Source organism: Microtus pennsylvanicus, chromosome X, assembly GCF_037038515.1.
Source record: "Microtus pennsylvanicus isolate mMicPen1 chromosome X, mMicPen1.hap1, whole genome shotgun sequence".
Lineage (NCBI taxonomy): Eukaryota > Metazoa > Chordata > Mammalia > Rodentia > Cricetidae > Microtus > Microtus pennsylvanicus.
Genome location: NC_134601.1, coordinates 55,540,834 through 55,567,958, shown reverse-complemented (window position 1 = coordinate 55,567,958; position 27,125 = coordinate 55,540,834). Strand labels below are relative to the sequence as shown.

The window sequence follows — 27,125 nt, the reverse complement described above, 5'->3', positions numbered from 1 at the left end:
CTTTAGTAGTCTTATGTTTAACATACCTACTTGTGTTCTTAGTCTACGCAGATGGTAGTATATGTCTGGATATACTTCAGAACCGTTGGAGTCCAACTTATGATGTGTCTTCCATTTTAACATCCATACAGGTGATTTTTCCCCCTTTAATGTGATTACAATCTTTGATGCTTTTACATTAGTGATTATTTTGACCTTTTAAATTTTGGGATCAAGTTTATTGTATAAGGGAGCAGACCATTAAAATACAAGTCTTCAGGAAATATGTGTATGTGCATGTGTATTTGCCTGAATTAGTTGCAGTTACTTTAAGTTAGTATGTGAAAGATGGAAAAATTAACTATTATTTGGGACAGTCATTGATAAAATAGCTGTTCTCAACAATTTCTTTGTCTTGTTGCATTAGGGAACTGATATTTCTCTTTTCTCTGTAGTCTCTATTGGATGAACCTAATCCCAATAGTCCAGCCAACAGCCAGGCTGCCCAGCTGTACCAGGAGAACAAGCGGGAATATGAAAAGCGTGTTTCTGCAATAGTAGAACAAAGCTGGCGTGACTGTTGACTCAGGGTAGAACAAACGAAGAGGCTGGCCATAAGAAAAATGTATATTGATGAATTCATCTGCTTCCTATTCCTAATTCATTACATTTACTTTATTAAAAACAAAATAGCTGTTGTGCTGTTTCTGTCTTCCCTTGCCAAGTTTTTCTTCCCCTTTCTGTCCTCCTGTGGAGCATCAGAGATTCCATTTGAAGTCCAATGTACTGTACCTGGGTTACTTGCAAACATTACTACTGCATATCCCTTTGTTGTATCTCATTTCCATCCTCCAGCCTCTAAGCAGTTATCAGGTTACTGTACTTTTTATACTAAGCTTTTAAGAGAAACTGTTGTGTATACCCGTGACCAGGATGTTATTTGTAACTAAATGATTGCTGCTGTGTTTCATCCTGGCCAGTTTTTCCTTGTGTTCAATTTGGCAAAGAATGTATTTAGGATATGACCTAAAGAAAACAGGAATGCATCCATGTAAACATCTTAAAGGGGAAGGAAAACGAATTCTATACTCATTGTAAAGCAATATGAATTACAAGATGGCACTTATTGGTAGCAAGGACTAAAGGACCTAGCTAACAAATGGAAGCAACTTTAATAATTGACATAGTCCACTTTTTGTAAGATAATCATTGTGCAAATGCATTATGTTTCAGAATCCGGGCCTTTGGAGCTTTGTGCTTTTTAAAGAGGTGTGAGAACAGGACTAGAAGCTATTGTTTTTAAGTTAGGAACCAGAAGATCCTCAAATCTTTTTAAAGGAACAGTATTGCCCTAAATAAACTTTTCTTTTTATGACTCAAGGAAGTGAGCCTATCTCTTGCAAACTTTTCTCATTTAAATCCTGAGTTATTGCTGCATGCTTTCAGTGTTTTGAGAACCTTATTGCCCATATCTGCAATTTTCCTTTGGATATTTACACTTTTAAATATACAGTATGGGGCAAGGCTTGTAAATGTTTTGTCTAATATATTTTAATTGTTAATCTTTTATGCATTTATAGCACTTCTAACTTTGCACAAGTAACCCATGTAAAAACTGTACATTTTCAAAAGTTGTAAATAAAAAATAACCTTAAAATTTAGTTCACATTTTTATTAACTTTTTTAGGGATTTCCTATCTACTTATCTTCCCTTTTAAAAATAAGTACAACAAAAGCAAAATGCTTTCTGGAAATAGACAGCCAGTACTATATTAGCAAACCTTTTTTAAACTTTTCAGTCACAGAATTAATGCTTTTCAAACATTTTAACATAAATTCAGTGTACATTGTAGGCAATGAACAAAGAATGAAATGATAGGTTTTCTTACTAGTATGCTCAGTGACTAAGCTCTAACTTGTTTATCTTGACAATCCACCTCTTAAAAATCCTCTAGCTTAGTGGGGCATGTTTATAATAGGCCTAATTCCAGCATCTGAGAGGCAGAGGCAGATGGATCTCTTGACTTTGAAGGCAACTTGGTGTACAGAGCAAGTTTCAGGTGAGGCAGTTACATAATGAGACTCCACCTCAAAGAAAATAATAGGGAGGTAGGGGACAGATGGAGAGACAGCTCAGTTAAGAATGCTTGCTCTTTTTCCAGAGGACCCTAAACGTTCCCAGGACCCACACTGGGTTGCTCAAAACTGTTCTAACTCCTGTACTTAGGGAAATCCAATGCCCTCTTCAGGCCTCCATGAGTACTGCACTCAAGATGGTGCACAAAGATACACCTAGGCAGGCATACAACACATGCATAAAATGCTTAAATTCTGTATAAGTTTGTGAGGGTAGGTATCCTCTGACAGCACGTTGAAATGCAAGTGAGCTCTTCTCTGAGGAGCAACTAGTCTCATTTTAAAGAGAATGTGACAGTAACATGCTGTGTCTTCTTATTAATAGTTGGAAGGAAAAGATGCATGCACCCCAGTCATCCTTGAAGGGTACTTAGACCTCACTGTGGGGGAGTTCTATCTGCCATGTGAATTACATTGTTCCGCTTAGGACTAAGGTCCTCAAATACACTTAATATTTTCCTTTCAAGTCCATTTCTGTTTCAAAGTGAACCCCATTCATTTTTTTTATTTGGTGTTTGAATTAACTTTTTTCACCCTGTTTTGGCTGGGCACCTTAAATATGGATAATATTGCTATTTGAAAAATTTAGCATGAGACTGGGAACAGGCTGATTTAGTAATATTTTATTTTGTACATCTCCTGAGAAACACCATCATGAATTTCTCGTGGGATTATCCTTTTACAACCTTAAGAACGAAGCTGACATAGACATAGCCAAAGCTACCTAGACACTCATTGGAACATTTTATACAAATTACCCTTTTTTCTTTTTTACAATTTTTAACAAAGCCTGCCTTGTCCACATGTAATTACAAGAAAGTTAAAACATATTTTCAAGGTGCCTTTTTGAGACTCAAACTTTCAATTTTGTACCTGCTTATGTGGGGAAGGGGGTATGCTGAAGAACCAAAGCTGTAATTAGAGTCCTTTATTTAGGACCTACTGCAAGGGTTACTCATAGCAAAGTAAACACACTGAATACTACTAAACAAATGCACCTAATGGGATGATATTTCCACTCACTTTTGCAATCAAGGGGGGTAGGTGTTAAAGAGTGGCTCTGTGAGCACAAGACATATGCATATACAGTTTTCAGGTTATATTTAATACAAATAAAACTTGGAAGCACTCATATTCTGTCAAGTTTTATAGCAAAGTTCCTGAGCTAAAAATGACTTCTATTTCTAAGAGAAGGAAAATGCAAGGGCCAAATAAAAGGAAAACTGGAAACTGGAACAGCAAGGTTGTCAGCAGCTTATTCCTGTCAATCTGATTTCTCCACATCAATACTAAAGCTGCTCTATCTACCAAGTTATCTGGTCCACCAAAATCAGGAACCCAGTTCCTATATACTTTATCCAATTATCACAGAGCCTCAAGTGTAACTAATCTGTTCCATTAGGCTTTTATAAACAAATCTGACTTCTGATTTCATACCACTTTCCTCCAAGACAACAAAAATCATCTTGGAGTAAAACATATAAAGAGACAAGCAAACCAAGTTTTTCACATCTCATAATCTCTAAAAACCATCTCTTGTCATCCAGAAAACCAAAGACACAGTGTTCTAACTACCTGAACCACAACTTTCCAAGATGGGAGTGAATTTTGCAGGTAAAAAAATAGTTATAATCACAAAATCTATGAAAGTTCTACCCTAGTTCTGTTTCTACTAAAGTATTAGACACCAAAATAAAATGTACACCTCTTCTACCAAACGAATAAAGTATATACACTATGGAAAAGAGTGCAAAGCAGATGCTGTCCTGTGCTAGTCAATGCAGGTGTATGGAAGGAAAGAGGTCCATGTATCAAAGGTAATCTGTATTTTTAAATACACCTTTTACTCTATCTTCTTAGTATAAAGTAGAAAAAGGAGTAGGAAAGCAAAATGGAATTTACTATACATTGTGGTGTGGACCAGTTACAAACCAAACATGAACCCTGCATATGGGGGTTGAAGAGCTGGCTTAGAGGTTAAGAGCACATACTGTGCTTCCAGAGGACCAGAGTTCAGTTCCCAGCACCCATGGCAGGAGGTTGACAAGTGCCTATATTGTCAGCCCCATCTGACACCTCTGTCCTCCATGGGCATATGCATTCACATGCATATAACTCCCTCCCACACACATTATAAAAAAATAAATCTTTTTTTAAAGGACACTACAAACAACCTAGGAGTCCTTACCATCACTTCTCTGGAGTTACTTATCAATATTGTAATATTCATTTCTTTTATTGCTAGGTTTTACTTGATTCATTGAGATACAATAAAACCACATAAAAGTAAACAGCCAAAGATTTGATAAGTCAGAATGCTGGCATACAAGAAAAAAAACACAAAGCAAACAAAAGCCATGACGAGTGACAGATTCTTCTCCTATTTGCTAAATCATTACATTTATCCATGTGTGCTGTGACTGAACTATTCTGTGCAACCATCACTTCCTTTGTCCAAAGACCCAAAATGTTGCTACTAGGTTGCTCTCCAGAAAGAAGCACACCACCATTTTGATCAACTTTGGCTCCTTTTTATTCAGGAAGCATACACTAACTCTTTTATTTTTATACATTTTTACATTCCAGAAATAAGCGAAAATAGCAGTTTTAAGTATGTTACAAAGTTGGCTTTGGGGAGTAATAAGCTGTTTGAGAGAGGGACCAGCCAACTGACCTTTTCATCAAAGCACCAATGTACCAATCTTCAGTCTTTTACCAGGCCCTACCACAGCGGTGGTTGCCTTGGATGTGACGCACAGACCGTGTGAAAGCTACAATGGAGAGTTGCTCTGAGTCTCTCTGCAAGGCACCAAGAACAAACAATTCAAGCTTCCTTTCTTCTGATTGAATCAAGGCTTTTTGGAAACTTTGTGACATCTCTCTCAAGTAGTGCTCTCTCAGCAGGAAGACTAGAATTTGTTAAAAGTCATATAGCACAAGATACAGTAAATCACTTCCAATATCCTGGAAATCACAGGGTAGAAGTTATAAATAAGCAAACACTAAAATTACTTTTAAGAAAGTTTTACATCATTTAGTTGATAAAGACATTTACATGTACAGCAGAATTTATTGTTAAACGTTCTATAATTGGCTTCACACAAAGATGAAAATTGCTAGTACAAATTGACCTGACATTTTAAGTAAATCTGGAATTAGCTGTAGCTTAGAGTCAGCATTTACTTTACATATTGTTACAGATTGCTGTGCTATGCCCTTTATAATGTGAATTATTTTCCTCAGGGTGAAATTGCACTTAGATGGGTGTTTTTGCTTGTACAAACTACTAAAATCTGAGGGACGGGGCAATGTGAAAGACACAAACAGTAACTGCACAGTATCATCTGCTGGGGTAAGCTAATACGAGTGGACAGAATTCGCCAAGTTCCAAACCTAATAGCACTACATGAAACGAACAAGGTGAAACATCTTAAGAATGAATATTCTTCAACCAGATTATGTAGTTTTATTTGCTCTGCCTCACATGGTATTTACAAGATAACTTAGTAAAAACTTAATTTGCTTGGGGCATGACAAGCTCATAATGTCCCACTTGGCCTTCCTGTTTGAGTTGATCTAGGAGGTCTTCCTTCCGCCGTTTTCTACCAACCACCAGGTACCTATCATGGCCCACCCCATGAGACTTACTCTTCAGGCCATACTTCTGAGCAATCTGATGTATTTGCTTCCGTTCATCATTAGTCAGCTCTGTGGAGAAGGTCAAATCTGAGTGGCTCTCAGAGCGGGCATAGTTTCTGATGATCTGTTCTATATCTCTCTTAGCAATTTTATTGACCCTCTCTACATCCAGTCCAAGTCCTTCTCGCTTGTGCTGCTCTTTGACTGAGATAGGCTCCCTTATGCCATCACCAGATTTACCCAAGCCACCACCCGTCCAACCCATTTTTCGCAGCAGTTGATTTCCTATGTTATCTTCTTTGATTTGCTGTTTGTAAGCTTCTTCTGCTGAGCGGCCCTGAATTTCATTTCTTGAAATCACATCTTCAACAGTCCCTTTCTTCAGGTTGTTAATGACAGTTGGCTGGGTCTTTTTGAGGGTTTTCACAGCTTCTCCAGCAGCTTCATATTTGACACTTTTCTTCACCCCAATTGCTTCTGCAATGACTTCACTTTCCAGAATCACCTTGCATTTCCAGCGGAGGCCTGTCATCCTCTCATAGACGTATTCAACTGTCATTCGGTTAAACTGAGCTGTATCGTTCAGGGTGCACACAGGATTGGAAGAATTCTCATAAACTACAACATCTTTTATATCTTTCTTCTTTCCTGATCCTTTGGGTGAGGAGCCTGAGTGGCACTGGGAACTTTTGACAGATGGGTAAGTGGGTTGTGTTTTTTGAAGAACCTTCAAAGCTTCGTCAGCAGCTGCATGTTTGCTTGTTTTCTTGGTTCCAAAACCTTCCGCTAAGCAGTGATCCTGCAGGAATACTTGACACCGCCATGTGCGATTTGGCATCATCTCATATTTGTACTCAATTGACATTTTATTGAATGAGGCAGAATTGTTAAGGATGCCAATCGCATCGTTTGCATTTTCTGTAATGACAAAATTGGTCCAATGTTTGGCAGAACTATTAAAAATAAGCTGCCCTGAAGCATTCTTTCCCAGTACTACCAGGTCTTCTGGTGGCTTTAGAGCCGGGGGAAATTCATATGAAAGCATGCCAATCTGACATACTACAAGGTCCTCTCCAATGACGTGCTTGAATTTCCGCCGGACAACTCTAACCTCAATCCGCTTCTGTAAGAGTTTTACAGCTAGCTCAGTAGCTCGATCCCTGGACCCATTCTTGCTCCCTGCATAACCTGTAGTTAGATAGATATTTTGGCATCTAACTTCACAAGCATAACCGTCTGTGAGAAGTTTTTTATTTTTGGGGATGTCAGCGGGAGGAATTTCTTTTAAAGGAGCATATATATACTCAGGATTTGTCTTACACGCCTGAATGCAACGAGTTAGCATGTAGGTATAATTAATTTTATCAGATCCAGAAGTCATCTCTGGATTAGAAAGGTTCTTCCAGATAGTTGCTGTTAACTTTTCAATAAAATACTGTTTTTCAGCAACCACTGACTCAGGATACATCTGTGAAGAAGGCTCTGGAGGTGGCTGACAGTTTGCCAGCTGGGATGTGCTACTTGGGGCAGGGTTCCTCCTGTCAAAATACATGTTGGTTGTTACAGGCTGCTCTTTTGTGAAAATAAATCCTGATGAATTACAATACTGAGAATTCCCATCTTGCATATTGAAAGAGTCTTGAGTATAATCTTGGTAGAAGTTTCTTGGCATGCTGACAAAATGTGTTCGTCCATTTACCTCTTTTGTTTGAGGGCCATAAGGATCTTCCTGTCTTTCAGCTTTTGAACTACTAGCTACAAAATGTACAGGCTCAAAACGAGGTCTCACATGGAATTTGGAACCAGCTTGCTTTTTAGGAGGATTTTGACCTATAGAATGAGTGAAATTTACAATTCATTAAAATGGGAATATTTCAAAAGAACCCAGCAGGAAAATAGCACCAACCGTATTATCTGAAGCGGCACTGTTGGTACAAGGTCTGTCCCAATCACTTGGGTGAAGGGATTCATGTCACCATAAAGACTACCACAAGGGGTGACGCTCCCTTACCCTCCATGCATTAGGGAAGACTCTGAATAGGAAACAGCTCATCAAATCAAGTATGCAGGCTGCTGCTGTGCAGGACTAGCAGAGGAGATTACAAGTGAGCCAAAGCACAAGTGAAGGGAACTCTTCCCCTATACTGGAAGGACATGCTAGAACAATCTCCTATCACCTGTGTGCAAAGGGTACCAGAACTACGGATGACTCTAAGGAAACAGAAATGATGGATAACCAGATGCATTTACTAAATGTTTCTCTTTTGTTTCAGAGGTGAGTGGCTATGATAGTGCTTTACCTGGTTGTAACTGTAGTATCAAAATTAGTTTTCAACCAAAACCTTAGCTCTGACTTGTCCTGTACAAAAGGCTTTATTTACCTTTATTTCTAGAAGCGATAACAACTGGAACTAATGATAAGTGGAGGACACCACATTGAAGTCACAGAGACCTACTCTAAGACTGTACCAGAAACTAGTGTTTTTTCCCGACAGCACTCCTCAGTAGAAAGCTGGTCTGTCTGGACCTGTCCAAGAACATCTAATTGCTCAGATGATCTCAGAATGAGAGTCTTCTTTTTAGAGGAAGGTTCCATGGCATAGACTTCAAGGATAGCATTACAGTGGGACTTCTGCACTTTCAGTTCTTTGTAGCATACTCGAAAATTGTATGTAAGCTAGAAGTCATTTTATCTGTGTCAGACATGGAGGCACACACTTTTAATCCTAGCACTTGGGAGGCAGAGGCAGGTGGATATCTGTGAACTTGAGGCCAGCCTACTCTACCAAGTGGGTTCCAGGACAACCAGGGCTACACAGAGAGACTTGGTCTCAAAAGCAAAATTTTAAAAAATCATTTATCTTTGCATAGCATCCAGTGCTACCAGTGTTATTTGAAGCCACATGCTACACTCATATCATTTTAAGAAGCCACACGTCTTCAAATCCCACCTCCCAGAAACAAGTTATACTCACCATCGTAGGCTGAAAGGTAGCGCTTTTGACCTTTGGAAGGTCTGGGCAACATCAGATCGTATGACGGCATCTCCCCAATATCAATACCTTCGGCCATCTGAAGAATTTTTTCCATCAAGCGTGGGCTGTATCTATAAATAAATATAATCTACGATTAAAACAAGGCATGGAGCTACTTTTTACAAATGCTTCTAAATGGGATGGTCTTTTATCCCACAGGACTTATCAGCAGGGTATTTTTGTTATGAAAACCAAGGATCAGACCTAAAATATTTACTTGTAGAATGAGAAGTTAAGTTACTCATTAGGCATCAAGAGCAAGGTTTTCTGCATAAAATATACAAACATAGGGGCTAAAGAGATGGTTTATCAGTTAAGAGCACTGGATGCTCTTCCACAGGATCCAGGTTTGATTCCTAGCACCCACATGACCATTTACAACTGTCTGTCGTTCCCATTCCAGAGTATACAACACTGTCGTCTGGCCTCTGTGGGCAACAGGCATGCATGTTGTGCAGAGACATATAAGTAGGCAAGAACACAGATATAATTTCTAGCCAAAACCTTATTTTTAACATGTGAATGGAAAACACAAGTATACACTCATGATTTTTCTCTTTCATATATGTATTACAATTTATATAAATTATAACATAAATGTAAATAATTGTTTACATAAATGCCAACAATTACATTTCTATGCTTATAAAAATACCGAGTGTTAAAGGCCAGCTAGTAGCTAACATCCAAATTGCAGCTTCTATCACTTCTCATGAAAAGGAATCATGTTCCTCAGAGAAATGCATGCTTCCAAGTCTGGGGCAGGAAATATCTAAGAAGAGCCTGGGAGATCTTGGGCCTACAAACGAAGAAGCAGTCAAAGATCACAGGAATTGTGCCAAATGGACTCAGAAGCCAATCAGAATAACCTCTTGGCAATATGAGCCAATTTGAGTGTCAATAATAGGAACAATAGCTAGCATGAATTAAAATATATCAAATATGTTTAAAATCTATTAGTTCATAATACTTACAAACCCATTATTGGTCACTTTTGGTGGATGGAAGGAATCAACGCATTATTCTCTAAACAAGTAAATATTAAAGGGAGGAAGCAAGCATTTGTCCTATAATTTAATGGTTAAACTATATCTTTTTAAAAATATTTATTTAGTTATTTATTATGTATACAATATTCTTTCTGCGTGTATGCCTGAAGGCCAGAAGAGGGCTCAGATGGTAGTGAGCCACCATGTGGTTGCTGGGAATTGAACTCAGGACCTTTGGAAGAACAGGCAATGCTCTTAACCACGGAGCCATCTCCCCAGCCCCCGGTTAAACTCTATCTTAAGCAAAGGGTTGCCACAGAACATCTCTTCAAGATTTGGTTTCAGTTCTGTGTATTCATGGAGGAAGTGTGCACACATGAGTACAGGATGCCATGGGAGATGCCATGAGCTCTTAGAACCAGAGTCACAGATGTGAGCTGCCTGATGCATGATGGGAACCCGACTCCACTCCTCTCCGAAATCAATACCAACACCATCTCTCCAGCCCCAAGAAAATCATTTGCAGAAGCATTACAGCTAGCCAAGAAAAACATGAGAGCCCATTATCACTCTGCAAGGCACAAGAAATCTACTGGTGAAGTATAGACAGGGAAGAATCTAGAAATGGACTCCTATAAAGAATTCAAAACTGGTAGTGGACAAAAGTCCAAATTCAATCCCACAGAGGAAGAGTCTCTGCAACAACTGAGCACCTATATGTAAAACCCATGCAGGTAAACCTAAGCCTCAGTTTACAAAAGCAGAAAGTGTATAACTATGGAATTGTCATTTAAAAAAGTAGGAGAAAACCTTCAGGTTTTAGGCTATGCAAGCAGTTCTTAGAAAAGACACTAGAAGCATGATCTATAAAAACAAAAGTGTGGGCTGGAGAGCTAGCTCAGCAGTAAAGAGCATTTGTTCTTATAGAGGACCCAGGTTCAATTCACAGCACCCACGTGGCAGCTAACGACTGTCCATAACTTCAGAACTTCCAGGATGCACACGACATAGACACACTTGCAAGCTAAACATGCATACACAGAAAATAAATAAATCTTTACAAAGGAAAACAAGGGTAAATGAACCCAATCATAATTAAAATCTTATCCTCTTAAAAGACTGCAAAAAACAAAACAAAACAAAAACTATAGACTGGGAGAAAATGCTTGTGTACCACGTACTTGACAAGAACTTGTGAGCCCCAAACCCAAGACGAACAAAATCAAACTTTTAAATGAACAAGAAGAATTGGGGAGATGGCTTAGTGGGTAAAAGAACACTTGCTGTATAAATTGGAGGCCCCAGATTCAAATCCCTAGCACCTCTGTAAAAGCTGAGCATAGTCACTAACTCCTGTGTTGAGGTGCAGAGACAGGTGGATACCACAGCTGGTTAGCCAGCCAACCTAGCCTAAATGGTGAGCTCTAGGTTTAGTGACACACCCTGTCTCAAAAAAAAAAAAGCTAAAGAACAACTAAGGAAGACACAACATCCTACTCTTGTTTCTGCGGTGCATTCACCTGCACACATGAATGTACATATATATACACAGACACACAGAAACAAAGACACACACACATATAGACAGATTGCTAATGAACACACAGAAGGATGTTCAACACCATCAATCACCAGGGAAATACAACTGAAGACACCACTGACCTATCAAAATGACCAAAATAAAACAGTGATGACACCAAATGCTGGCAAGAATGCAGAGAAACTGGATCTCTCAGATACTGCTGGTGAGATCATAAAATGATACCATTACTCTAGAAAACAATTTGGCAGTTTCTAATAAAACTAAACATTGAGCTGGAGAGATGGCTCAGAGGTTAAGAGCACTGGCTGCTCTTCCTAGGGAACCTGAGTTCAATTCCCAGCAACCACACGGTGGCTCACAACCATCTGTAATGAGATCCAGTGCCCTCTTCTGGAATGCAGGCAGAACAGTGTGTACATAATAAATAAATAAATCTTTAAAAAAAAAACCTAAACATTAACTATCACATGACACAGCAATTGTACTCTTTGGCAAGTATCCCGAAGAAATGAAAACTTAACATTCATATAAACACTTGTATCTGAATACTCACAACAGCTTAGGTCTAACTATAATAAGCCCAGATAGCTTTCAAAGGCGAATGGCTACAACTCTTGTACGAAAACACCAGGAAAACTACATAGCAACAGAAAGAAACAAACCACAGATACAGGTCACAGTGAGGCTGGGGGTGCAAATTATTTTAAAAGAACAATAGGCAGGATCTTTGTGGTATTGGGAATGTTAAGGGTCTTCTTTAAAAACAAATTACAATTGCTTCACAGCACACACATGTGGCTGACAGGGAACAACTCTGGAGTCATTCTCTCCTTCCACTTTCATGTGAGATCCAGCGAGCAAACTCAGGGCATCAGGCTTACATGGCAAACACCCTTACCCACCGACCCATCTCACCTGCCCAGAAATATTAAATATATTGACCACAGTGATGGATTAGAAAACCCTGTTGTTTTCGGGTGTGATGGATTAAAAAAAAACCCTGCAATTTTGGGGCGCCGCTCAGCGATAGACTGCTTATCTAGCATGCATGAGGATCTAGGTTCTAGAAATGACAAGTTGGACTCCCCACATGTGAAGAAGTACTATGTAGAATAGCTATCTCCATGCGCAGATTAAGGGTGAGTAGAAGCAGTTCCTCTTGGTGTTCCAGTTCCAGCTGCTGTGCTAACAGCTGTCTGAAGAAGAGCAGGATAGAGTACTACCTGCTGTGTGTGCTTTATTACATTCATTTATTGTGCCTGCAGGGAGCTGCACTTGTGCCACATTATGCCCGTGGAGGTCAGAGGATCACCTGTGAGAACTGGGTCTTTCCTTCCACTTTGGGAGCCCTGGGGATCAAACTCAAGTAGTCGGGCTTAGTGGCAAATGCCCGAGGCATCCCCCCACCCTTGGAAGTTTCTTGCCATTGTTTCCATCTTTCTGTTCTGAGATGGCCTCAATATACAACTCACATGTACCTCAGGCTAGCCTCCCATCCCAACATCAGGTGGCATGACTTAAAAACATTTATTCATTACTTTAAAAAATTATGGATCTGAGTGTTTTGCCTACATATACGTCTCTGTACTGTGTGTGTGCCTGGTGCCCATAAAGGCTGGAGAGGGTGTCCAATCCCCTGGAACTGGAGTTATAAATAGTTTGTGAGCTGCCGTATGGGTGCTAGGAACTGAACCCAGGTCCTCTTAAAGATAAGACAGTGCTTTCAACCACTGATCCATCTCTCCAGTCCAAAGTTTACAGCTTTTAAAACCACTAATTTCACATTTGCAAAAACTGGTGGTACAACCAAGCCACCTGCCTTGGGTCCAGTCCAAATTCTCTAGCCCTTCCATTGGAGCCTGACTCTGAATATGCTGTGCACATGAAGGATATACCTAGGGCTCCCTCCATTCACATTTGCTTGTCTCTCAAGTTTCTTCCAGCTTCGGTAATTACTGTACCTATTTATTGCTCCCTATTCATTACAATTGCTACAGAATTCACCATCTCCCAGAGGCTATAAAAATAAACTCTTGCGTAGGTTGCCAACATAGCCAGATTCTGTCCTTTATACAAAAGAATACAAAAGAAGCCCAGCAAGCTTAAATAAGAACAGAAAGGCTATCATGTTATCTAGTGCTTGACTAGTCAAAATACGATGCAAAAATTTTAGAGTCCTTAAAAAGATCACTAGAATTCTATTTCTATTCCCAAATACCCATCCAAGGATAAAGGTCAAGTTATTGCAATCTCCCTTGGTGATTTTTCATAATGCACTGAAAATGATACCTTTAACTCTAAAGAAACCCAACCAAGAAAAGCTTCACATCTCAACCAGTGATAACTTCAGTATTATTTAAGGGGTTACCTTATGTTCTTTTTGTTTGTTTGCTTTCTATGCCCTCCCATTGCTGATTCTTTATGTTGTTACCACATCTATTCTATTTTGGGCTTACCAAGCTGAAAACTGAAGTCACAGACTTGAGGCACAGATTCTACCACTAACCTATATTACCCAGTCCATTTGGGATTTAATGGCTACATAATGTTCTGTATTGTTTTTTTTTTTTTTTGGTTTTTTCAAGACAGGGTTTCTCTGTGGTTTTGGAGCCTGTCCTGGAACTAGCTCTTGTGGACCAGGCTGGTCTAGAACTCACAGAGATCCTCCTGCCTCTGCCTCCCGAGTGCTGGGATTAAAGGCGTGCACCACCACCGCCCAGCCATAATGTTCTGTATTATGGAAAATGGTGTAACATAATATTAAGGCAAGTCAAGAATAATTTTTAAATGCATGCATATTACATATTTATATGTGCATTAGATCACATGTTTGACTGTAAAAACTTTCTTTAACTCACCTACCATGTCTAGCATATTATTGAAAGATGATTTATAATGGGCAATATACTTTTCTTCATAGATATCACAGTCTTGGTCACAAGACAGTTGCATCTATGTGCACAGCTACAAGAGAAACATAAATCATTAAACACAATGGCACCTGAAATTTAGGAAATATTCAATAACAGATGCTTATAAGATTTTTTGCAAATATATTAAATAGTTCTACTAAATCTAAATTAAAATGCTGAGATTAGAAACATTAAATAGCTCTACTAAATTTAAATTAAAATGCTGAGATTAGAAACTTAAAAGCCAGATGTAGTGGCACATGACTTATTATTATTGTTATTATTTTATGTGTCTGAGCGTTTCGTCTGTCTGTATGTATGTATGTGTACCACATGCATGCCTGGTACCTGAGAAAATGGTAAACCTCCATGTGGGTGATGGGAATCAAACCTGGGTCCTTTGAAACGATATCGCACCCGCCAACATGGTGAACGTTCCTAAGACCCGCCGTACATTCTGCAAGAAATGTGGCAAACACCAACCCCACAAAGTGACCCAGTACAAGAAGGGCAAAGATTCTTTGTATGCCCAGGGAAAGCGGCGTTATGACAGGAAACGGAGTGGCTATGGTGGGCAGACTAAGCCTATTTTCCGCAAAAAGGCAAAAACTACAAAGAAGATTGTGCTGAGACTGGAATGTGTGGAGCCCAACTGCAGATCTAAGAGGATGCTGGCTATTAAAAGATGCAAGCACTTTGAACTGGGAGGTGATAAGAAGAGAAAGGGCCAAGTGATCCAGTTCTAAGCTGACCTTGTTATGAAGACAATAAAATCATGAGCTTTCACTCAAAAAAAAAAAAAAAAGGAAACAACAGCATGTGTTCTTAACCAGAGTCAACTCTCCAGTTAAACAGAAGACTCCAGGGGCAGAGGCTGAGTCAGGAAGTGGTGGTGCACGTCTTTAAACCCAGCACTCAGGACACAGAGACAGGTGAATCTGTGAATTTGAGGACAGCCTCATCTATAGAGGTCTGGGACAGCCAAGGCTATACAGGGAAACCCTGTCTAAACAAACAACAACAAAAAATACAACAAAAAAGAGGCAGAGGCAGGTGGATCTCTATGAGCTCAAGGTCACCCTGGTCTACAAAGTGAGTTCCAGAACAGCCAGGACTACACAGTGAAATAGCCAGGGCTACACAGTGAAACCCTGTCTTGGGGGGGGGGGGGGAAGAAGAAAGAAAAAAAAAGAAAGGAAGGAAGGAAAGAAAAGAAAGAGAAATAAAAATTAGGGCTTCAAAACACAAAATGTGACATTCAAAACTACTTACAAGATGCTTAATGTTGGGCTGGAGACATGGCTCAGTGGTAAGAGCACTGGCTGCTCTTCCAGAGGTCGTGAGTTCAATTCCCAGCAACCACATGGTGGCTCACAACCATCTGTAATGAGATCTGGCGCCCTCTTCTGGTGTGTGGGCATACATGGAGGCAGAATGTTGTATACATAATAAACAAACAAACAAACAAACAAACAAATCTTTTAAAAAAAGATGCTTAATATTTCAAGTTAATAATATATGTATAGACTATAGGTGAAATTTTCAAAAAACCCCACTCCGCTTTCCTTAGTGACTTGTGTATCAATGTGTAAAGTTAAATTTCACAATATATATCTAACTGGAATCTACTTTCCAAACGCTTCAGAATGCATCAAGGAAAAGAAGTCAAAGTAGCTAAGTTAATTTCATGTCATTTCTCTATTAATAGGTTAACACAAATAAGCAAGCCAGGATTTGTATGCCAGAACTGCTTCTAAATCCTATGGATTAGGACTGGAAAACTGCATATGCCAGGGAATCTGGACATTGTGCCTTCTTCTTATTATTTATTTGTTTGTTTGTTTTTTGAGACAGGGTTTCTCTGTAGCTTTGGAGCCTGTCCTGGAACTAGCTCTTGTAGACCAGGCTGGTCTCAAACTCGCAGAGATCCACCTGCCTCTGCCTCCTGAGTGCTGGGATTAAAGGCCACCACCGCCTGGCTGACTTGTGCCTTCATAAATGGCTGTGGGTGGATCTCGGTGGTACAGTTTTTAGCTAACAGGCATGAGACTATAAATTCTACCACTCAGTCCTGCAAAACAAATACAGTAGTAAACACACTAGCTATACTGTGTAAGTAAAGCTGCAGACACCCCGGGCCTTGATATGCACTATTATTTAAGTGTCCTATATGTAGCTGATCAAAGGACTGTAAGTTTGCATTAGCCACAAGACTAATGGTTTGAACTGCTTTAGAAATTTCTCAGAAAATTCTTCCTGTCCCAGACTTCTAAATTCTGGAATTACAGGCATGGGCCATCACATCAAGCGACATTTCTTGATAGGTGGCTTGCTTTTATAAAACAGAAAAAGTAAAGGGAGCTTTGAGCTTCTTGGTTGCTTGGATGAAGAAAGATTATTCAAAAGTGGAGTGGAGGGCTGGAGACACAGCTCAACTGAAAGAGTGCTTGGTCAGCATTCACGAAGCCCTCGGTTCAATCCTCAGCACCAGATAAACCGGACATGGCAGGGCACCCCATGATTTCAGCACTCAGGAGGCAGAGGCAAGAAAAGCAGAACTTGCAGATCATCCTCAGCTATGTGGCAAGTTCAAGGACAGTCTGGGCTGCATGAGAGTTTGTCTCACAAAAATGCAGATCGCAAAACTTTATTTATCCTATAAAGTAGAATTTCTCACTCTGGTCCTCAAGTCAAAGTATAAGGATCATCTGGTAACCTGACAGAAATAAAAATGTTGAGGCCCTTCTTCACACCTTCTGATTTGGAAGTCTTGGAGTAGGGGCCCAGGAACCTGTCTTTTAATAAACCTAACAGGTGATTATTCTTGTTGCTATTATTTTAGACAGGGTATCTTTCTGTAGTCCAGGCAAGCTAAACTCACCATCCTGCTTCACTCTCAGGTCCTGAGTACAAGGATGAAAGTCTTGTGCTAGCACACGCAGGATCCAAAACAAGTGTTTTGCTGCATGCTTATATGTAAGAACCACAATTATAGAGTCAAGAGGACATTAAAGGGCTGGAGAGATGGCTCAATGCTTGCTACAGAAGAGGACCTGAGTTTTAATCCCCAGCACCCATGTAAAACCAGGGCAAGGTGACACACTGCACGGTCTATAATCACATTATTCGTAAAGGAGACAGATCACAGAGGCTCAGAGACTAGTCAGTCTAAGCTAACTGGTGAGCTTTAGATTCCATGAATTTTTCTCAAACAAACAGACAGTCATAGTGATGACACCCAACCCGATCTCTGGCCTCACAGTCAAGGCTACTCACTACATAAACATATTTCACACACCCGCATGCATGCACGCACACACATTCAAATCTGACCCATGGAAATGGCCACTATCACCAAAAGGAATGAAACACGCTCTGAATCCCTGCACTTGAGTTCTTCTTGCTCTAGGGGATAGAATTTTCAGATATTCTTTTTTTATCCTATCTCCTAATCAAATGGAATCCCCTGAACAACTAATTAAAAATTTGAGTTTACAAGGGGCTGTGCCACCACACTAAATGCATTTACTTAGAAAAAAGCAGTCTGAGCCTGGTGATAGTGGCGCATGCCTTTAATCCCAGCACTCGGAAGGCAGAGGCAGGCGGATCTCTGTGAGTTTGAGGCCAGCCTGGTCTACAGAGAGAGTTCCAGAACAGGCTCCAAAGCTATACAGAGAAACCCTGTCTCAAAAAACCAAATTTGAGGCCAGCCTGGTCTACAGAGCGAGTTCCAGAACAGGCTCCAAAGCTATACAGAGAAACCCTGTCTCAAAAAACCAAAAAGAGCAGACTGTCACACAAAACAAAAATAACCCTGCCAACTTTGAGAATGTAGATTTTATGCACCCAAGGAAAGAGCTAACAAAGCCTAAAGGAGAAGACCATACTGAGTTGCTAACTTCCAAAGTTGTCTTGGGCTCTTCCCATTCTATGTAGAACAGTCAGATACAATGCAAACAATTCTTTCCAGTTCATCTATTTCATAGCTCTATCGTAATTGTTGTAGTGATGTAGGCATATTGCAACATGCTGACTTCTAAACAAAGGATTTGCAGATAGGCACACACACATCCTGGGTGCTTGAGCTTTTAAGGTCAACTACTATGCGCTTGGTTTGTGTTCATACGCTGGTTATGCATGAAGCATTCTATTCGTGGGATTAAGCCTGAGATTGAGAGATTTGACTTCCATCAGTTACCTGCTTTTGTTTATGGTCCATCCTTCCTAAACACGGCAGTTGTGTCTCAGTGGAGAGAGCAACAAGACTAGAAATAGTTGTGAGACCTTGCACAGTAACTTCTTTGCCTTCGTTGATTTAGCTGTAAGAGGGAGATACTTCCTAACCTCTAGGATGGTGAATAAGATGGAAAGAAAGGGTTGAAAATATGCTATATACTACAAAGCTGTCTACATCTACCACTGCCCAGACATTTACTGAGCAGATATTATGCTAAAGCAGAATACTGCACAAGATTTCTGCGAGGCACTGAAGACAAAGATGTGCATATGAAAAACAGAGTAAAGTCCTCCCCCTCCCAACGTGTATTCTAGCAGGAAGGTAAGTTTAGTTATGAACACAAAGGACGGTTAGCCTCCCCCATTAAAGATGCTTTAGGATTCTGATTCCCTATAGCCTTTTGTGGTATTAAGACTTAGGACTATATGATAAAGGTACCTTTTTTACTGCAAGAACATCGCTAGGGAAATCAGATTTATCTGATGACTAATTGTTGAGGCTTTCCCAGCTCCTCCAGTGAAATGATCACTATCTCTAGAGGCAGAAATTATGTCAACTTAGAGAAGACAGAAAAAATAAAACTCTGTGACAGCAAAGTTTCACGCTGGGTGCCATGTTCAGCAATTAAGGTAGGAGCAGACAATTTCATCTGCGTTGTTTACAGTTATTCCTAGAACGGATCTGGCTGGATCGAATCTGATCATTTTCCAGATCTTCCTAATAAAAACAAATTGACTGTTCGGCAGGAATATTTAAAAAAAGACGCTTTCCAGTCTTCTGAAGGAATTAGTCTAGGATAAGGCCAATTTCGAGGTTCTGAAGGACAGAGGACCCAAGCACCCTGGTAAACACACACACAAAACCAAAACTGCGTTGAAACCATACCGCAGTCTCCCCAGAACACAAAGTGCTTTCCAAGAGGCCTGTTTAGAAGTCACCAGATTCTAGGAAAGGAGGAACCAGAGAAAGAGACATATACACCCCTAAGACCTCATCCAGAAGTGAAATGCTAATTCTTCTTAGCCCATTTAAGGTGCATCTTTACAGCAGATAGATTCACTTCTTTGTTTGAGTATGTTATGCGCAAATCTACAAGCAAGCCTGACACTGCAGGTCAGAGACCTGACACACCGCCTCCCCAGAAGACTCTAAGACCTGGCTTGGGGAGGGGGTGCAAGGAGAGGAAGGTATTTAATCTGGTAGAGATGGAAGAGAGTGGCCGGGAGACTAGTATTTGAGCTGCGGAGTTTGTCCTCCCCTTGAAGCCCCATCGAATATCCTCTGCGGATGCCGCATCCTTGGAAGACCCTATGCAGGTCTGAGGTTCTGCTACTGAGCACCAATCACCACGACTAACTCTCAATAATCCTCTTCTAAGAGCTACTTCATCTCCATTTCTGGTCCTGGAGGGGCATCTCTGGGTCCTCATGTGCTGTCATGTCATTCATTGCCTGCCACCACGGTCACCCACCCTACCCCCCAACCCACTAGTGAAGCTTCTTCGTGTTCTCTAGCAAATCTTCAAATCTTAAGCCTCCAAGCTATCATCATCCGCATCCTGCCCCTGTTCCTATCTGGACCGCTTCTGCTGACCCTCTCCTTCCCTTGGGCTATCCCGTAACCCAAACTCCACCATCCGTCCCTCACCCCCATCCCCAAGCCGACCCTCGTCACTCATCTCCCACCCTTGTCCCTAACTCGATCGCCCCACACCAGACTCACCTGCAGCCCAGGAAAACGTGATTGGTCCAGGCGGCGGAGAGAGCGAGGAGCTGGTCGAGGGCAGCGCCGGGATAGCGGTGCAGGTGCCGACAGATGAAGCTCCGCCGCAGAGCCCACTGCCAGTCACTTTCGTGGCTATAGCGCCACTGCTCCAGCACTGGCTCGGGCGGGGGTGGCGGGAGGGGCGGCAGCGGCGGCGGCGGGAGGGGGGGCAGCGGCGGCGGCGACAGGAAGTCGCCCCCCAGCAGCAGACGTCCTCCAGCCATCTTCTCTGCTTCAGTGTGGGGACGCCCCCCAGGGACGAAGCCGGCAAACTGGCCGAGAGCAATCGAGGCGGTGGCGGGGAGGGGCAGACCTGTGTGAGGGACGCTTGAGACCGAATCTCGGGGGACGGGAGTGTGTGCCTGGGGGCTACGATCACAGGGGGACCGGGAGCAACGATCCCTGTCGCCACGGCGGCCGCACCGCTCCAACTACTGTGGGAACGTGAGGGCTTTTTTATTATACCGGGCGCACACACCGACGGAGTTGAGCCTCGCTACTCCGCGCCTCCTGGGACTTTTAAGACCCACACACTGAGAGAGTAGCGGCAAGAGAAAAAAGAAGTAGCACCAGTATGCCGGCTTCCCCGGCTCAGACGTCTCAGCCTACCTCCCCGCGTGCCACCCCGAGGTTGTGAGACCACTGCGCACGCGCCGCAGCCGGTCTCCAACTTCGAAATCCCGCCGCGAAATCTCGCGTGGTGGACATTTTTTTCCTTCCTCTGACGATTACTCTCCATTGACGCACTCTGGTGACCAGCGGAGGGCGGAGACTCCGGAGTGGGAACTGAAGAAGGCTGTCTGAGGTTCCCTAACACAGTGATGGCATTTAGTCCCCGGCAGGTGCCCTCGGGTGATTAGTTAGCAGTGATGCCTGGCCGTCTGCTCTATCTGGGTCTCTAAGTGGCGCGATTCTGAGCCTGTGTCCTTTGGAAGGGATTTAGGTTTCGGGGGATTTGGGATTTGGCATGTTTTTCCTCTTAGCTCTCCGAGATGCCTCTTCAGAGAAGAGTTTGAAAAATTAACGCGCCTTTCACCATCAGCTTTGGAGCTGCTTGTGAAAGTGTGGTTGCAAAGAAATAACAGCGTTACTTCTCAAGCCGGTCTTTTACACTCTTCTGATCATGATTGCAGACAGTTCTGTGTCGCGTCCATATATATATATATATATATTGGGGCGGGGGGCGGGGGTGCTTCTTCAACTGGGTCTTACGTAGCCAGGCTAGCTTCCTACTCACTATTTAACCACCTGTAACCTTGAACTTCTGTCCTCCTGCCTGCACCTTCCAAGTGCCGCGACTACAAAGTGTATCATTATGCTCTTATATTTCAGCTTACAAAGGAGCCAAAAGACTAGTTAAAAGCTGCCGGGCAGCATGACGGCCAAAGCATTATATAGATTACAATCTCAGTGATGATAATTAACCCTGCATAGATTTAACTCTTACATTGGCATCATTCGTGGCCCGGATAAGGTGTCTTTTGACGACTCATCATCCTCAATTCAAAAGTGGGAGGGTCTTGCTATATAACCAAGGCTAGCCTTGAACCAACATCCCTTCCTAGGCCTCTTGGGTGCTGAGATTACAGACACCAATCACTGCCCAACTTGCAGATTGACAGACAGACAAGAACGACAAATTTAGCGTCTAATTTACTGTACGTATGTCGCTGTGGGAGTGAGGGAGGGTGGATGCCAGGAAACTGGAAAGGGGCCCATGAGAGGGAGAGAATTACTTTCACCAGAAAATAGCTGTATAATAAAATCTCAATAACTAGCATCTATGCTTTATTAAAAATACCAAACCTCATGATTGAAGGAATCCACATCTAATCATTTATTTAAAAAAAATCTTAGCCGGGTGGTGGTGGTGCACGCCTTTAATCCCAGCACTTGGGAGGCAGAGACAGGCGGATCTCTGTGAGTTCGAGGCCAGCCTGGTCTACAAGAGCTAGTTCCAGGACAGGAACCAAAAGCTACAGAGAAACCCTGTCTCGAAAAATCCAAAAAAAAAAAAAACTTAAATTCTTGATTATGTTTTGTTAAGAGTTGCTGTTCAAATTTCCTGCTAGGTGTATCTCTTACTGAGTATATTGTCGGATACCATTTTCGCACATGTGTACACATTTAACTCTTTCCACTCAATGGGCATAATTTTTATTTTGGTTTTGATATCTTTTATAAGTTAGTATTGTGTCTTTTAAATCTAATAAAAATTTGAGAAAGAAAAATGTTAAAACAACTGACTCCTTTCCCCTTGATAAAATGTCCCATCTATGAAAACAGGGAGTCCCTCTTTTGCTGTTAATGCCTACGCTGGCTTCCACTGGCATGCCATAGGCTACTCAGATGAATGAATGCTTTTCTCTTTGCACCATCCTAGTTTCTTAGCGTCTACATCTTAAGCTGATATTTTAATAAGTGGATTAATTTTGGGCTTCTATGGTTATGTCCCCTTCAAAATTCGGTTGCTGAAATTTAGTGGCCAATGTGATGACATTAAGAGGTAGAGTCTGGGGCCAGGCAGTGGTGAAACACGCCTTTAGTCCCAGCACTGGGGAGTCAGTTGGAAGCAGGCTGATCTCTGTTGAGTTCGAAGCCATCTTGGTCTACAAAACGAGTTACAGGACAGCCAGGGCTCTTTGTTACACAGAGAAACCATGTCTCAAAAAATCAGAAAGGGGGGAAAACAAGAACATAAAAGGAGATAGGATCTTTAAGAGTTAATCAGGCCTGTGGGATACTTCCTCCTGAAAGAAATTTAGATCTTTGTAAAACATATTTCAAGCCGGGCGGTGGTGGCGCACGCCTTTAATCCCAGTACTCGGGAGGCAAAGACATGCATATCCCTGTGAGTTTGAGGCCAGCCTGGTCTACAAGAGCTAGTTCCGGGACAGGCACCAAAGCTACAGAGAAACCCTGCCTCGAAAAAACAAAACAACAACAACAACAACAAAAAAAAACATATTTCATACAGCATTTGGTCTTCTATCCCCACCCCACCCCCCGCATGTAAGGATACAGTATTTATTGCTCCCTTCTGATAGATAAAACAGCAAAAAACCGTCTTGGAGCAGAGAATATTTCTAACCAGACAACCGCATCCGCTACTGTCTTGGTGTTGGACTTCCTAGCCTCCAGCACTCTTAAGAAATCGATCAAATTTTTAGCAGTTTTGCAGCCTCGGGTATAGCAGCACAACGGAACTAAGATGTGGTCTATGCTGCCAACCCTCATCAAAAGCAGCATTGCGATTATAACACATCTCTCCTTAAATCTGAGAGACAGAAAAGCTCCTTCCTCTTAGTTTGAAATAAATCTTCATCAGATTTGTACTTAAGTTTGAGTCTCCCATATTAGTATTAATTCTGAAACTACCAACACCGTTACTCCTGTAGACTCATTACAATTACATCTGACACCCATAGGTCCTTTTTCCCCCACTTTCCTCTTGGTATGAACTTAAAATCTGCTTGATTTTGAGACACAATTCTATTCCACAGATATCCTTATTTACTTAGGGAGTTGTAACTATACTGGGAAGTATTCTAGATTCCTGAATGACAGATATGTGATCCATTTCCTAAGTTGCCTTATACAGGGAGTTCATATAAAACTCATTTTACATAGCACATCCATGGCCTTGGCTTGGGTGTTTAAGCCAGTGTGCATCTCACAAATTTATCACTGAATTTCTGGAGAAGCCTAAGTAAATATCTATCTTTCTTATATATTATTTTCAAACTATGAAATTGCTGTAGGATCACAGTTCCTGTGATAATTAATTTTGTTTGTCAAGCTATATCCATACAAGTAAACATTATACAGACTGAGCAGATTGTGTTTGTATATTTAGGAATGTGTGTGTGTAACAACAGTTAAAGAAAAAGAGTCCAGAGGCCATGATGTGAGAGAGAACAAAGGGGTGCATAGAGGGACACGAAGGGAGGAAAGGGAAAGGGGGAAAAGATGCAATTATCTTTTAATTTCAAAAGATAATAAACTCACCTAGGCATTAAAGAGACACATAATTGAGTGTGATTGTAGGGATGTTTCCAGAGAGTATTTGCTGGGGGTCGACAGGGGGAACAAGGAATAATCTGACTTTTGAATTATAAAATAAAAAGCATTGAAACTGAGGCCATCTAGTGGGCTGTAGATGAAGCTGGGTGGTAGAGTACTTAGCGTGTAGGAAGGCCTGGATTCAATCCCCTGTATTCCCAGACAGCCAAGAAAAAGAGGCCAGAGGCCATTTATCCTGGAACAGTCCTGACGCTGCTCTCTTTATGATTCCCACTAGAGAACAGAAACCGTGTCGTCTCCAGAAAACAAAGCAGAAGAAACACTTGCATGATCTTCTTGTGACCTTCTCTCCCTGGAAATCTTTTTTAAAATAAAATCCTACAGCCAATCTGTTTTAACCTATTCCCTTTTCACAAGGTACAGAATCTCTCAGGGATCAGCTGAGACCTAAGCAGAACAGATCATCTGAATAAAGACTGAGGCTGTGGTGGAAAGAGAGTATAAAGGCAGTCCAATGCAGTCCTGAACCATACCATAAAACTAAGCATCCATCTGTTCTCAAACACAGCCTTCAGCCACTCTCTTTAGACTGCGCACAAGCCCTCTCTGACTGTGCCGGGCTTCCTTCTCTGACCTTTCTTGTAAAGGAGTCAGTAATGGCAGGAGGGAACCTCAGAACCCAGCTAAACACTATTCCTATCAGCATATCAGAAATTAGACCATTCAAAATTTGTGTGTGTGTCAGAGCAAGTTACATGCCTATTTTGATTACACCCTGCACTCCCTATTACTGTAACTCTCTAGTTACAGTACCACCAAGCCCTTCTTCCTAACCTAGCCTCCTTTCAACTTCCATAGACTTTGGGGGTAACACAATTAGGGTAGCTTACAGTAGCATGGGCAGCTCACCATCAGCTCCACCACTGAAGAAAGCCTCGTGTCCTCATCAGCTCTTATCTGCATAGAAATCCTTAGAGGGGCTTTTGTTTGTTTTATTTTCTTGAGACAGAGTCTCACTCTGGAGCCCAGGCTAGCTTCACACCTACAGCAATCCTGCTGTATCAGTCTCATAAAATTCTTTTTAAAAATATTATTTTTAAATTTTCCTATGACTATATATTGTAGATTGAATATACTCCTCCCCACCTTGCTTTTGTCCTCCCTTCCCTCCCATTAGTGCCTTTTGTTCCCCTGAACAATTACACTTCCACTCCCCCCCAGAGTTCTTGACCTGAGTACCCCTCAACATAAATGCACTTGAGGAGTGCTTACTAATGGACTTAAAGCAATAATTAGGAACCTCCAATTAGGCCTGAGCACCAAAATAATTAGGAACAGTAATGAAGTAGAAAACGTCGGGAAGTGTGTGTGAGAGATGAAAAGCCAAAGAGAAACATGAGAAGGGAGGAAAAAAATCTGAAGGGGGGGGTCAAGGAAGAAAAAAAGAAAGGAAAACGGAATAAGAATAACTTGAAAGCAGAAGAAGAAAGAGGACTGGGGAGGGAGGGAACCAACAAGACAGGAGCGGGACAAATCAGAACAAAGTGCAGTGATTTGGATCTATGAAAATGTCCTAATGAAGCCCACCACCTTGTATGCTAAGTTTAAAAGTTAGTAATTAAATCCCCAAATATTCATATAAAACATTTATCATATAGAGCCATAGATCCGCAGTGACACTAAGTAGACAAGTGGGAAGGAGGAAAAGACTCGCGCTTACCTGAAGTCACTGTGCATTGACCAAACCCTGGGGAGGAAGGGCTGAAACTGAAAAATCATTTTGCAGATTTGCTCAGGCAAGAACTACCAACAGATGCTAAATCTGGAAAGAAGTTTTTGGTGAGGAGCAAGGTGTATGTACATTTTCTCCACATAGGTTTTTATTAGCAAGGTTGTTGATGGAAGAGGGATAAATAAGCCTAGCAATTATATAGTGGAGGAATGAGGTAATTTACCATTTTGCTGACCTTCCCTGTCAATAACCTGTCCCTTTAAGAGGCAAGCTCCGCCCACTCTCAGTTCCCACGCCCACTTTCCCCACTGAGGCAAGCTAGTTTCTGCCCGCCATTCTTCTGAAGGGGCAGCTTTCTGACTCCCTCTCCACCTCTCTCTCTCTCTCTCTCTCTCTCTCTCTCTCTCTCTCTCTCTCTCTGTCTCTCTCTCTCTCTCCACCTCTCTCTGTCTCTCTCTCTCTCTCCACCTCTCTCTCTCCCTCCACCTCTCTCTCTCTCCACCTCTCTCTCTCTCTCTCTCTCTCTCTCAATCTCTCTCTCTCCACCTCTCTCTGTCTCTCTCTCTCTCTCTCCACCTCTCTCTCTCCCTCCACCTCTCTCTCTCTCCACCTCTCTCTCTCTCTCTCTCTCTCTCTCTCTCTCTCTCTCTCTCTCTCCTTTCTCTCTTCCTCCCCTTACACCCTCCTTTAATAAAACTTCTCCCTCAGTCTCCCTCTGCCTGGCATATTCAGTTTCCTACCCGCCCTGGGACCTGCTAGGGTTTACTTGCTCCGAAATCTTTCAGTAACACCTTGATCCAAAATGAAAATAGTTTATTACTTATTAATTGATTGTATTTGTGGGTGCATGGGTGTCATGGTGCATTTGTAAAAGCCAGAAGACAACTCTGAGGACTTGGTTCTCTTCTTGGGTTTGTAATCAGGTTGTCATTGTGCAAGTACTTTTACCTGCTGAGCTATCTTTACAGCACGCACATTCCGCTGTATCTTTAAAAACAACAAGCTGGGCAGTGGTGGTGGTGGTGGCGGCGGCTATGCTCACCTTTAATCCCAGCACTCAGGAGTAAGGCGGAGGCAAGTGGATCTCTGTGAGTTCGAAGCCAGCCTGGTCTAGCAGAGCTAGTTCCAGGACAGGC

The 27,125-nt window shown here is 41.7% G+C and overlaps 3 protein-coding genes across 3 annotated transcripts in view; 2 read left to right on the top strand and 1 right to left on the bottom strand.

Moving 5' to 3' along the window:
* The window catches only part of Ube2a (ubiquitin conjugating enzyme E2 A), an 85,108-nt gene extending 83,468 nt beyond the window's left edge, over window positions 1-1,640 (top strand). The window contains exons 7-8 of the mRNA XM_075958483.1: window positions 43-131; window positions 435-1,640. Of these exons, the coding sequence (XP_075814598.1) occupies window positions 43-131; window positions 435-563 (218 nt within the window). The 3' untranslated portion in view covers window positions 564-1,640. The remainder of the gene's footprint in view (window positions 1-42; window positions 132-434) is intronic.
* Nkrf (NFKB repressing factor) lies at window positions 1,639-21,113 on the bottom strand. Its single transcript, XM_075958482.1, has 3 exons — window positions 20,193-21,113; window positions 8,730-8,860; window positions 1,639-7,584 (listed from the first exon to the last, which is right to left on the bottom strand). Exons 1-3 carry the CDS (start codon window positions 20,456-20,458, stop codon window positions 5,630-5,632), a joined length of 2,352 nt encoding a protein of 783 aa, XP_075814597.1. The 5' UTR covers window positions 20,459-21,113; the 3' UTR covers window positions 1,639-5,629.
* LOC142840897 (large ribosomal subunit protein eL42) lies at window positions 14,645-15,015 on the top strand. Its single transcript, XM_075957548.1, has one exon. The coding sequence runs from the start codon at window positions 14,659-14,661 to the stop codon at window positions 14,977-14,979; it is 321 nt and encodes a 106-aa protein (XP_075813663.1). The 5' UTR covers window positions 14,645-14,658; the 3' UTR covers window positions 14,980-15,015.
* Window positions 21,114-27,125: the final 6,012 nt, after the last annotated feature.

Coding starts and splice junctions, on each gene's coding strand:
- LOC142840897 (XM_075957548.1), top strand. CDS start 14,659: ATGGTGAACGTTCCTAAGACCCGCCGTACATTCTGCAAGAAATGTGGC.
- Nkrf (XM_075958482.1), bottom strand. CDS start 20,458: ATGGCTGGAGGACGTCTGCTGCTGGGGGGCGACTTCCTGTCGCCGCCG. Junction 8,861..20,192: donor CACGTTTTCCTGGGCTGCAG/GTGAGTCTGGTG, acceptor ATTTATTTATAG/ATACAGCCCACGCTTGATGG. Junction 7,585..8,729: donor CTACCTTTCAGCCTACGATG/GTGAGTATAACT, acceptor CTCATTCTATAG/GTCAAAATCCTCCTAAAAAG.